At 38.3% G+C, this 12,867-nt stretch overlaps 1 protein-coding gene across 2 annotated transcripts in view; it reads right to left on the reverse strand.

The window, feature by feature from the left end:
• The window catches only part of LOC108992377 (serine/threonine-protein kinase TOR-like), a 73,950-nt gene that overhangs the window by 17,268 nt on the left and 43,815 nt on the right, over positions 1-12,867 (reverse strand). For both annotated transcript variants that reach the window (XR_004798002.1, XM_018966936.2), the window contains exons 27-42: positions 12,182-12,334; positions 11,948-12,100; positions 11,550-11,621; positions 11,273-11,407; positions 11,100-11,161; positions 10,874-10,971; positions 10,680-10,789; positions 10,430-10,603; positions 10,293-10,358; positions 4,311-4,379; positions 4,115-4,225; positions 3,103-3,243; positions 2,878-3,006; positions 2,597-2,762; positions 2,292-2,506; positions 1,595-1,801 (exon numbers count right to left, since the gene is read on the reverse strand). Coding sequence is in view for 1 of the 2 variants with exons in the window: in XM_018966936.2 (XP_018822481.1) it covers positions 1,595-1,801; positions 2,292-2,506; positions 2,597-2,762; positions 2,878-3,006; positions 3,103-3,243; positions 4,115-4,225; positions 4,311-4,379; positions 10,293-10,358; positions 10,430-10,603; positions 10,680-10,789; positions 10,874-10,971; positions 11,100-11,161; positions 11,273-11,407; positions 11,550-11,621; positions 11,948-12,100; positions 12,182-12,334 (2,061 nt within the window). In the remaining variant the exon portion in view is untranslated. The remainder of the gene's footprint in view (positions 1-1,594; positions 1,802-2,291; positions 2,507-2,596; positions 2,763-2,877; positions 3,007-3,102; positions 3,244-4,114; positions 4,226-4,310; positions 4,380-10,292; positions 10,359-10,429; positions 10,604-10,679; positions 10,790-10,873; positions 10,972-11,099; positions 11,162-11,272; positions 11,408-11,549; positions 11,622-11,947; positions 12,101-12,181; positions 12,335-12,867) is intronic.

A 12,867-nucleotide genomic window follows, 5' to 3' on the forward strand; every position in this document is an offset into this window, starting at 1 on the left:
AACTGTTTTAAAGAAGCCTGAGGGGGGGTTTCCTAAATCAAAATGGAGACATGCATCGTACAGTTACAGTGTACAATCCCCTCACACCATTTCTTTTTGAAGCCATACCTCGTCAACATATACAGCAAGAAACCCTTTCTAACATGATCATACTCCTTTTCCTAAATCGAGTTTGCAAAGCACTCTTGGCGCCCCTGATCTGATTCAACAATCAAGGCATTCATTGGCAATAACAACTTAGCCTAGAATTTGACACCCCTTGATGAAATAGACATAACCTTCTGCAACATCTTTTCCAGCCCACTAGCAAGAACCTTGGAGATGATTTTATAAACACTACCCACTAAATTGATAGGACGAAAATCCCTAATATCCTTAGCCCAACTATCTTGAGGATAAGGGTGATAAAGGTGGCATTGAGGCTTTTCACAAACTTGGCTTGAGCATGGGGTACAATAAAATTTTACTTTTGAGATCCTCCCAGCTGGTCTTAAAAAAGGCTAAAATGAAACCATCAAAGCCTGGGGCCACCAACTCCAATAACTCCTCGCCTAAAAGATGCTGTCAAACAACATATATAGCTTTCCCTCCACCAATTAAATAAAAATATTGCCATCCACCTTTTGCCTCCAACTGAACTGTTTTTGAACTACAAAATATGCTCAATGAATTCTGTATTATCTTAAAAAGACCACACCACTAATAAATAGAGACCATCCATGTTGTTCGTGCGTCATGAATTATGGAAAACTTACGTAATCTTATCTCTCACATTTAGCCAAAGAGCTCTTGACTTCAGTCCCCATCTCCCCTCCTTGAATAGAATAATCCTCTCTAGCTGACTAAAAACCTCATCAACTTTTCAATCTCTGACAAGGTTCATTCTTATGCGAGAACATCAAACCCTTGTAGCTCATCCATGAGGGGTTGTTTCTACTTCCCAACATGGCCAAACACCTTGTTCCATTCTCAAATATAGCTTCAGGGTATTCGTATTTACCAGCAAAGACAACTAGGTGAACCTTCAAAGTTATATGACAACCAACATTATTTCACCTTGTCCACAAATCCCTCAGATTGTAACCACATATTCACGAACTTGAAGTATAGTTTACTCAGAAACATTACCACAATCAAGCAATAAAGGAAAATGGTCTAAGGGTAATCAACTGGGCATCTCGCTTGAATAGGTTTCATGGAATTGTATATTGAGGTTGCACTTGCTTGCACTTTGATCCTTATAAAAATAGGTTAGTTGAGTTAATTTGTAGTTTAGGAAATATTCTAGTTTTATCAACAAATTTGTATAAAAAAGGAACAATAGACATGAAAATATTACCAAAAAGGACATGACAACATAACCAGATAAATATGAATAATTTTTCTTGTGGTGGGTGGGGGGAGAGAGAGAGAGTTGAGAAAATAATGAACTGAAACAAGTAAAGGGGATTTGGGAAAGATGAAACAAAAAAGGGATAACCTCTCATTGAAGTTGCTTGCTTCCTCTATCTAATAATATTAATGCGAAATAGTTACAAATATTGAATCCAATAGTACATTGATAACATGAACATAGAAGCCACCAAAAGCAAACCTGTGGATGACTTTGTCCGATTCGCACCAAAAGCGACTGTATCAGTTCTCTCAGAGCATAGTTATTTGAATGTATGCGGGCAATTATTTGAGGTAAAACCACAAGCCATGTGTTAATATTAACATGTTCAAATCCTTTCCGTAGTGCCATTTGAACTTCTTCACTAGCTCCATGGTTGAACCACAATGTGAGAAGGCGAAGTATATCCTGAAGCAAATAGTAGGATCCATAGAAAATTTTTATGAGAGTCAAGAGTACCGAAACCCAGCAACAAGGCATGATCCAGAATTTCAATGAAGCATGAATACCATATCTCCAAGAATAGACTAGATGCAGGGTACAATTGACAGCCGTGTGGTAGAAATGCAGATCATGATATGGAAATATACATACCAATAAGTGAATATGTCTATGTACGGATACAAAGATACACAAGCATTTATCGGCATTATTTCTTCAAGATAAAAGAATATAAAAAACTCAGCTTTATCAACATCCAGAAACATTGCAACTCCTTTCATAATGGAACATTAGATACAGTAACTTATAATACCCATTTAAGCAGCACGCATAAGGTGGTGAAATGGAAAAGATGTATATCTAGATAGGGTACAGAACAGAACCTCTTTACACAGGCTGAATAATTCAAAGAAAAGGATTGCATTGCAGAAAGGCCTCAGATTGAGATTTGGTTTACCTGTAAACTATCATCAACTCCTTTAGCATTCGCTGCACATGCTATTGAATGAAAATATCCCGTGACTGCTGCAACAACATACTGTGCTGCAGAATTGGAAAAACCTCGTACGGTATAATGGCCCATTACTGCTGTATTGAACAAGGCCCACGTATGCCATGCTCTTGCCCATTTGTTCGCACATTGAGTAGCATATTTAAATGCCACAAGGATATCTATAAAAATTGAAACTTTGTGAATATAGGAGTTGAATCAAATCTTCAAAGGAAACATAAAACTACAAAAAAATTACAAGAAGTCATTACCTTGAATAGTATTGTCATCGAATCCAGGAGAGAGTGACCACTGCCAAGTCCCAAGTTTATGATATACACGGGCAATCAGTGGAATGCTTGGACTTGTACAGCTTACATAGTCAGTTGACGCAATTGTTTGAATACTTGGAGTACTCGAAAGGTCTATAGCCAAATTCTAGAACAAAATTGTGCCAAGAAAAATTAGTAGTAAGAGGACTACACAGTAGAGTGCTAGCAGAAAGTGGTGATCATGGATTCATGAGGGTGAAAAGGCGAGAAATATGCTATACCTGCAGCTGAGCAAATGCTTCCTTGCGCTTAGCATCTTCTCCAACTGACCACTGGTATTCCAAGTATGCCAGCATTACTTGAGGAGGCCCATGGTACCTTACATTTTGAGGAGAAGTTTCGGGGTCAAACTGAAAATGATTCCATACAAAGTTGAGTTAAGCAAACAAGAATGTGTACAAGTCTCAAACTTAGCATACTTGTTGGAACATATGTGCTAAATAGACCTGCAAGAGTTTAACTAAAGTAGATCTAGCCTGGCTGATCCGTCCACTCTTCCGGCAACGAGAAGCAAACTTGAGCCAAGTTTCAATATCTTCTGTAGGAGGTAGAACAAGTGCTCTAACTGCCAGGAGTGCCTGCCAGACCTGAATATTCAAGCATCAGAAAGGTTAGAAAGAAGCAAATGAATCGTAGCAGCAGAAATCTAGCTTTTAAAAAAGGAATGACCCAGAAACCTCTCCCAACCCATACCCCTCTTTTCTAGAGTCCAATCCCGATGCAACTACTAACTTCTGAAGAACACCAATTGCCCTATCCAATGCTATATGTAAAACCCACCAATCTACACCAAATCCTGACTTTTACAACCATAAACCTCCAAAACCATTTAATACGCTGTCATATATATGCTGAGAAATACCATCAACACCAAATCCTGATTTTTACAACCATAAAACTCCAAAACCATTTAATAGGCTGTCATATACATCCTGAGAAATACCATCTCTCTAAAGATAATTAACATGAACAAATGCACATCAAAATCACAGCTATTCCGATTTGGATTTTTTTGTGCCACCTTTTAGCATTAACTCAAGCCAAACGCCAGCAAAACTACCAAAGGAAGAAGTAAAGCTCAGCCGCCCAGCAGTATTTATCCATTGTATTCATCATAGTAGTAAGCATGCTTACTTGCGCCATTAAGAATGCAAGATTAGCCAAACAATTCTAACTTTAAATTATTGTTTCTAATAAAAAATTAAAACTAACTACAATTACACATTAATTGCAGCAATCCCCATCATTTCTTTAACATTTTTATGCATTCACCCAAATCTGAGCTCTACGATGAAGTATTTTTTACTTTCAGAGTAACTAGAGTTTCTACAATTAACCATGCTTAAAACCTAATGTCTAATTGGGACTAATCCTCATTTCATAGATGCCAGTTTGTTTCTGACAGTGGTACCTACCTCATGACAGAAAGTAGTCATCATAAAAGTAAAACATATCTACCTCAACATTTCGTTTCACTCCTTGTATTCGCTCATTCCACATATTGCGAATAAGGGCTCGCCGTCCTTCAGCAACGGGGTTTCCAACGGGAAGTGTACAGTAATCAATGACCTGTAAGAGAAGCAGATTTTTCCTCGTATTGTGATTTATTTAATGACTAAAACAGAAAGGGAATCCTAGATATATCATAGCAAACCTCCTCTAGTTCTGAGAGCTGCTGGACAAGGACCATATTGCTATAAGCACGTTCATAGCTCTCCAGAACCTGAAAAGCAAAGAAATATTTTTTACCAGCTCATCAAATAAGAAAAGATATATAATGAATATTTTTTGTTGTCGTTATTGAGTCATTGACATAATTTTTTAAGTAATAAATTCATTAAAAGTGCAAACGGCACAAGACAAGTACACAAGATGTATATAAGAGAGTTATTTCTGAAATCATCATTATTATTATCATTAGCATTGATATTGTTCTTATTATTTGCTATTATTATTACTATTAGCCAGAAGAAAAAGTCATAATAGGAACAAAATCATCTGCATTGCTGAAGTTTGTAAAGCAACAGAAAATAACTACAGTACTGAGGTGCTCAGATGAAAACAAAAAGTTTCTTAGTACATAGCACTTGAAGCCACATCTCAGAGAGGAAAAAGCGTGTATGGCTGGCTTAATGTCAAGTTTTTAATATGCATGCTTACTATATTTCTATTTGACTATTTTGAACAATAATGACAGCAGTATACACCATATCAAGCCTGTTTATACCTTAGTCACTATTTTCAAATCTCTATATCAGTAGAACCAAAAATTATAAAGCTGTTGTATGTGATGGTGGACTTGAGTATATCAGCTACATCAGAAGTAGATAGCATGGCTCTACTTTATGTACAATAATACAGAAACTTCAACATAACAGCCAATAGTGAAGAGATATCACAGTGCTCAGCACTTGGGGAAACTACCTAGAGGAGGATCCGCATCAAACTTCTCCAAGACAATAATTTTTTAAATCCTCAATTAAAGCAAGTATTCATGGCAAGCAGTTTGAGGTTTTCAACAGGGAAACTCTCACTGAGAAATTTTGAGCTTCCCAAGTTTGGCAATACAAGGCCTCCATAGCAGATGCTCCCCAATGGCATGCTGCAGAAGCGTTGGGGAGATGTGATGGTTACTTGAATACTTGCAATATGGATTTTTTAAGAATAATTCCACATTAATTTTCACTGCTCTCTAAAAGAAGTATACAAAAACAGTTGCAAGATTACTGCCAAGTGCTGCCCAGAAAATAAATAAAAGAGGATAATCAATAATGTTTATGGGGTTAAAAGAAAAAAAAAAAAAAAAGCTCCTCAGAAAATAAACCCATGACTTGATGTTGTTTTCAAAATGACCTTGTCACAATTGATGGTCTCCATAATTCAGTGTGCATGAAATCTGGATGAAAGTGATGTAGCCCAAATCAGGCAAAAGCTAGGATTATCACACAAGTCACTGTTTTTTTTTTTTTTTTTAAGTAAACGATTGTATTAATAAGAATAGGCATAACCAAAGTACACAAGATTGTATACAAGAGGTAACACCTATTAGGAAGAAGAAATGGAAACAAGAAAACCAAGTCCATTAAAATCTACAGCTATGGCCCATAGAAATAAAGTTCTAGCAAAAAGTAATCTAAGTTCCTCTAACGAGCACAGAGCGCAGCGCTCCTTGTTTTCGAATGTCCGGTCATTACACTCTTACCATAAGCACCACATGATACAAATAGGAACCATCACTGTGGAACACCTCCTAAATTTGCCCAACTAGCAAAAAGCTCAATCACTGTGGCAAGCATAGGCTATCTTAAACTTGCTAAATACATCGTCCCATAACGCTCTAGCAACCTCAAAATGCAATAGAAGATAATCCACAGTCTCCCCACTTTTCTTGCACATACAACACCAATCCATTATAATCACCCCAATCCACTATAATCACCCCTTTACGTAAGTTATCCATCATTAAAATCATACTCAGAGAATGCCGCTTTGGGAGGCGCCTTATTTTGCCAGATCCTTTTCCATGGAAAATGATTATTCTACAATTGTGTGAAGACTTGTAGAAAGAGCGAACTGAAAATGTACCTTTTTTCTGCGGGTACCCACCACAACGTGTCAGATCCTTGAGTGCTCAGTCTCATGGAGTATAGAAGACTAAAGAAATCCTCAAAGCTGCCTACCTCCCAATCTTGAGCTGCCTTAATGAAGTTCACGTTCCATTGGACTAGGTCTCCAGATATCTCCATAAAATCAGCCACTTCTTTCTCACATGCAATCCTGAAAACTAAAAGAAATGAGTCCTTAAGGGTGTTATCACTACACTCACAACTCACAAGTCGCTCCAAAATTTTATTCTAGAGCCATCTCCCAACACAAATCTAATGCGACGAGCAAAAACCCCCCACCATTGTCTAACGTGCTTCCAAACTCCCACTCCATAAACCCCACGTACCTCCCTAGTACTCCATCCCCCCCACAATTACAAACCTCCATATTTGCAGCCAATCACTGACTTCCATAAGGCTTCCAATTCCATATTATATCTCCACAACCATTTTCCAAGTAAAACCCGATTGAAAATCCTTAGATTTCTAATTCCCAACCCATCAGAAGAGATTGGGGAGCATACATTATCCCACTTAACCGGATGGAATTTGAAATCCTCCTCCAAATTGCTCCAAAGGAAGTCGCGATGAAGTTTCTCAATACAGGTAGGCACACTTGCTGGAATTAGGAATAAAGATAAGAAATATGTTGGTAAATTAGACAGATTGCTTTTGATTAAGGTGATCCTACCGCCTTTCAACAAGTACCATCTCTTCCAACCTGCCAATCTACGTTCAATCTTCTCAATCACTGTATCCCAAATCAATTTAGCCTTTGAGGCTGCCCTTAAAGAAAGACCAAGGTAATTCATGAGAAGAGAGGAAATCTTACATCCAAGGTTAGCCAACTGTCTGATATTGCGAACATTAGCAATTGGCACCAACTCGGATTTGTCGAAGTTTACTTTCAAATCAGATGCCACTTCAAAACAAAGTAAAAGTGCCCTCAATGCCCGAATCTGGTTTTGTTTTACCTCACAGAATATCAGTATATCATCTACAAACAACAAGTGATAAATGTTAAGAGTACCCCTATTGGGGTCACCAACCGAGAATCCAACCACAAAGCCACTGTTCACCAAGGCAGAGATCATTCTGCTAAGCGCCTCCATAACAATGACAAAAATGAGTGGGGACAAAGGATCCCCTTGTCTTAGGCCTCGAAAGCTGTTAAAGAAGCCAACTGGACTGTCATTCACCAAAATTGAAAACTTCACTGTGGATATACACCATCTGATCCACGAGCACCATCTCTCCCCCAATCCACACCTCCCAAGAAAGTAAAGTAGGAACTCCCAATTGACATGATCATAGCCCTTCTCTATATCCAGCTTGCATAGGATTCCCTGATTGCCAGATTTTAATATACTATCTAGGGCTTAGCCTATTCATGGTAATAAAATTTTCTTATTAACTATAAAAAAAAGAAACAAAAACAAAAACAAAAACAAAAACTATTTAGGCATTCATTGGCGATATGAATTGAGTCGAAAATTTGCCTACCCCATACAAATGCATTTTGGGGTTTCGTAATGATCCTTCCCAAAACCTCCCCTAGGCGGTTAGCAAGCACCTTGGAGATGATCTTATACACCTCACCCCATTCACAAGACTAATGGACCGATAATCCTTCACCTCCGATGCCCCAATCTTCTTGGGAATAAGTGCAATAAATGTGGTACTTAGGCTTCTCTCAAATTTTCCAACCGAAAAAAATTCTTGAAACACTTTCATTAAATCCTCATTCACCACATACCAACATGATTGAAAAAATCTCATACAAAATCCGCCTGGACTAGGTGCTTGTCTTTGACCATCCTCCCCACCACATTGTGAACCTCTGTCTCCTTAAAGGACCTCTCCAAACAAGAAACATTATACAGCTCAATGAACTCAAATGCTAGTTCATATAGCTTTGGCTGCCACCCCACCTATTCAATAAACAAGTGTTCCAAAAAATCAGCAACATGCTCTCGAATCATGGGAGCCTCCACACAAACCACACCATCTATATTCAACATCTCAATGGTATTAGTTCTCCTATGAGAGTTGGTCACTTTATGAAAACATTTCATGCTCCGACCTCCTTCCTTCAACCACAATGCTCTTGATTTTTGGCACCAAGAGATCTCCTCCAATAAAATGACCCTATCTAATTCTGAAACTAACTCTGACTTCTGAGATAACTCTTCCACAGAAAGGACCCGACCCTCTTGTGGCTCCTCTAACACAGGCTTCTTACGGTCGCCTATATCACCAAAGGATTGAGCATTCCAAAGCTTTAAATAAAGATTTAGAGCTTTCAGTTTACCCGCAAAAATGAAACTAGGGGTGCCGTGAATCTAATATGAGAAACACCATTGTCTAACCCTGTCTGCAAAACCTTTATTTTTAGCCACATATTTTCGAATTTAAAATACCAACTCACCTTGAATACCACCACAATCCAGCAAGATAGGAAAATGATTAGAACCAAGACGAGGCAACCTCTTTTGACATAGGTCCAAAAAATGAGTTTCCCATTCCAATGAGACTAAAAATCTATTCAATCTAGACCTCGTGTATGCTCCACCAATAAGAGGAATATCCACCAATCCCAAATCAACTATACACTCTGAGAATTCCATCATTGCTGGCTGCAGCCTACTTTCCCCTGGAAGTTCACTTAGGAACCTTGTAACATTAAAGTCACCACCTATGCACCAAGGTAGGTCCCACCAGCTATAGCTATTTCTTCCCATAAAAGTCATCGGTCCATAGATACCAGCAAAAGCCCATAAGAAATTGTCTTCCACATTCTTAAAAAAACATGCCACTGTGTACTCCCCAATGACCTCCAATTTCTCCACTACCCTTCAATCCCACATAACTGATACACCTCCTAAAGCTCCATCAGATGCAAGGTAAGCCCAATCCACATATGTACAGCTCCATAAACTTTGAACAATACTTCTTGGAATAAATTTCAGTTTAGTTTCCTACAAGCACACAATGTCCGCCTTCCACTCACGAAGCAAATTTTTATCCTAAGGCACTTATTAGCCTCGTTAAGCCCTCGGACATTCCAAGAAACAATTTTGGGCTTCATAAAGAAGGTGCTAGCCCCTTCCCTTTGAATCTTTCTCAGCTTGAGCTGCCCTCATAGTTAAGAGACCATATTAATCTCTTTAGCTCCCTCTGTTTTTTGGATCCTGATTTCTTGGGTTGAGTATGACCAACTTCAATGGCAGTAACACAAGTCATTGTTAAGAAGGCAAACGATTATTTTTCTGGAAAATTCATTGTTGGGTCAAATCAAAATCTAATATTAGGAGGCATCATCCAATTCCAAAGTTCTCCTCCTACTTCATCTCGTTAAAGAACTTCAGGGACTTATGTTCTTGTTCTTCTCACTATTTGGGTGCTTCCTTTTCTACACTACATGTGTACTTGGGCTGCATCACTCTCTGCTTGGATTAATATTGCTGTACTTATCAAAAATGGTCTTCCCTTGCATTTGAAAATAAACAAAATGTTGTATCATGCTGTTTATTTGAAAATAAACAACACAGTGACACATGACTTACAAATGAAGTTTTTTTCTTTTCTAATGTAAAGTCTACCTTGTTTACCAATCTCTCCACAATTGTTTTCCAATAGAAGACAACTTCCTGATAAGTAAATAAAATCCAATCCAAACATGGAAAGAGGAATACAAACCAAGCCTGTAACAAAACATCTACTAACCCTGGCACCAAACAAGCCTAAATATATAATTAAATACCACCAAGGAAAATAATTCTCAAAATTTGGCAAAATCCAAGACTTGGGCAGCCACTCTTCCTCCATTTATTAAATACAATTCATGGTATTTCCTACTTCGTGAAATACAGTTAAATTGTTTACTTTTCAAAAAAGAAAAATATAAAACACAAAAAAAAAAAAAGACCGCACAATTCTTTTAAACCTTGAGATAAAGTTTTAAAATGAAAATAGAGCAAGAATGTTACAGACAAAGTGCTAAGGTTTCATTATTCATCAAAGAAACTCACCAAAGCAGCAAGTTCAGTCGCAAGGCATTTCCTAGCTCTCTCAACATATTCGCGTGCTTCATCATACTGGAGGGAAAAATTGTAAATGGTTCTCAAAAATTGCAAAAAGCATTGTCAGCAGTAAAACATTAGTGTACCTTTCCTCTGCGAACTAATAATACAGCCCTGAAAAATGTTCCATTACTACTTCCATCACCACCACCAGCAGTGTTCCCCAAACCCCGAAGTTTGGTATCATCACCATCATCTAATCGAGACACATATTCTGCCATTTGATCCCACTCTCCCATGTTCCATGCAGCATTTGCAGCCTGAGACCACCACATAAGGAACATAAGCATGAGCAATAAGATATTGACAATAACCATTATAACATCACAAGCTAACCATTGGTGCCATTTCTAGTTGAGCAGCTGGCTCCGCAGGGGTCCAATATTCCTTGCACAAGCTGTTAAGCTCCTCCCATCGAGCCAATGCAGCAAGGCATCGCATCCGACCTGTAGAAGACCCAAATATGAATTATTCATACAAATTAATACATACAAGAATGACTCCAAACTAACACATTAACAAAGGCAGACCTAAAATGGCATCCAAAACAAGATGTGGGCTAGTTGCTTGAGATGCTTTGGCAGTGTAAGCCTTGAGTGCATCATCCCATCGCTGCAGTTTCTCATACCTAACAAAGAGAAATTTAATGTGAGCACTCTCAATGGAAATACTTGACACTGAAGACACATCAAATAGGTCCACTGCTCGTTTCCCAGACACAAAAATGAATGGCAGCATATGAATGCTCAGCTTTACCATGACTCCTTCAGTTGAACATCCAAATGTTGCTGGGCATAGGTCAGTATCCCAACTGCAGCCTAGAAAAACAAACATCCATCGATCAAATGGAAGCAAATATGTTCAATAAAGGGGGATATCAAAATTAAATTAGGTAGCAGCAGTTAAATGATAAACTTTCTAAAAGGTACCTCATGCTGATGTAATTGATTGTTTATGTGTATGAGTGCTTCCACTACAGAGACAGGGTTAGCATCCATCTTCTTGGAGCATGCTCCTTCAAATTCCATCTCTTTGTAATGCAGGGCTTTGGCGAATGCACGACACTGATGTGTAATATTGACAAAGTAAATATACAACAAACATATTAGAGAAGATAAAAAAATGAAATAAACATGACAGGAAAAGAGTTTGTTTTCCTGGAGAAAAATCGTAAAATTGCAGGAACTATATTAGGAGACATGACACCTTTTCTGCCAGAGCACCAAGGAGGCGGATGTCAATAGGAAGAGGTTTCTCATCATGCTCCATGAACTCTGCCTGCAGATCATTTAATAATTTCAATCAATTGAACGCATGCCAGTTTTGATGATGGAAAGCTGTCCTAGCAAACCACCATTGACTTTTCCCATTCCAGTGAATCAGCGGCATCTGGTTTGATACTCCCATATCAAACCAAAAGGGGTAAAAAAAGAGCCCTTGTTCAAACAATTAGTCACCAACTTCCCAGCTGCTCTATCACAGCCCAAACAATATTGTTCAAGAGGCAAATTGTGCAATTAAGTAACCAAAGCCATCTTTTATTCACTTCCCTAACTTTGATCAATTATAGGAATAACTTGAATGCTGAAAGAGAAAATATATACCAAGTTGAGAAGTGTTCCCAAGATTTCGGGAGGAATATTTGGGGACGAAAAAGCCATCTCTAAACTGCGAACTAACTGTTTCTGACTACTTTCATTTAATTGAGCCCAACAGCTAACAAAACCAGCTGCAAACAACTCACGCCCAACAAAAGGCTGCAAAAAAGCTGAAAAATCAGAACCCAAGTCCAAACTCCTGAGGAAAAAAACTGTGCAAATGAAAACTAATCGTGATACCTGCAACTGTGCAAGCCTCACACAGGTTCTCAAGGCTGGAGAAGGAGATTCTTTCAGAAGTTCAATACTAAAATGCCTCATCCATTCTGCCCAATCTTCCTTCGTACTGCGCTGAGAAACCTCCCCAGCAGTGCGTAATCGACCATCATTGACCTAGATGAAATTTATATAGCTCAGGTTCTCAAAAGAAAGTGCAGGCAAGCCAAGCAGATATGACCAGAGCCACAGCAACCAAATTAATCCCACTCTAGCAACGAATTCATTCATAGAGCCACAGCAACCTCACAGTAGTAGTAAGTGGTCAATAGTCTCTCCACTCTTTTTGCAAATGCATTACCAATCCATTATAATAATCCAGTGTTTCCTTAAATTATCTATGGTGAGGATCTACCTTGGCTAACAAAAGAAAGCAAAGAGCAATTGTTTTAGTTTGGTGTGGCTTGTGCAAGAGGAATGGAGAACCAGTTGAACATCTCATGCTCCACTGTGAAGTACATAGTTCGGATCTTTCTAGAATTCTATCTTACAGGTTTTTTGGACTAGTTTGGATTCTAAATTGGAGTTGGAAGGGGCAATTTGGTAGCCATCAAAGCAAAATATTGTGGAAAATGATTCTGATATGCTTAATTTAGTGCATTTGGAGAGAAAAATGGTCATTGCTTCTAAAATTGTGAGGAAAACTATGG

This window comes from Juglans regia, chromosome 13, assembly GCF_001411555.2.
Source record: "Juglans regia cultivar Chandler chromosome 13, Walnut 2.0, whole genome shotgun sequence".
In the NCBI taxonomy this organism is placed as follows: domain Eukaryota; kingdom Viridiplantae; phylum Streptophyta; class Magnoliopsida; order Fagales; family Juglandaceae; genus Juglans; species Juglans regia.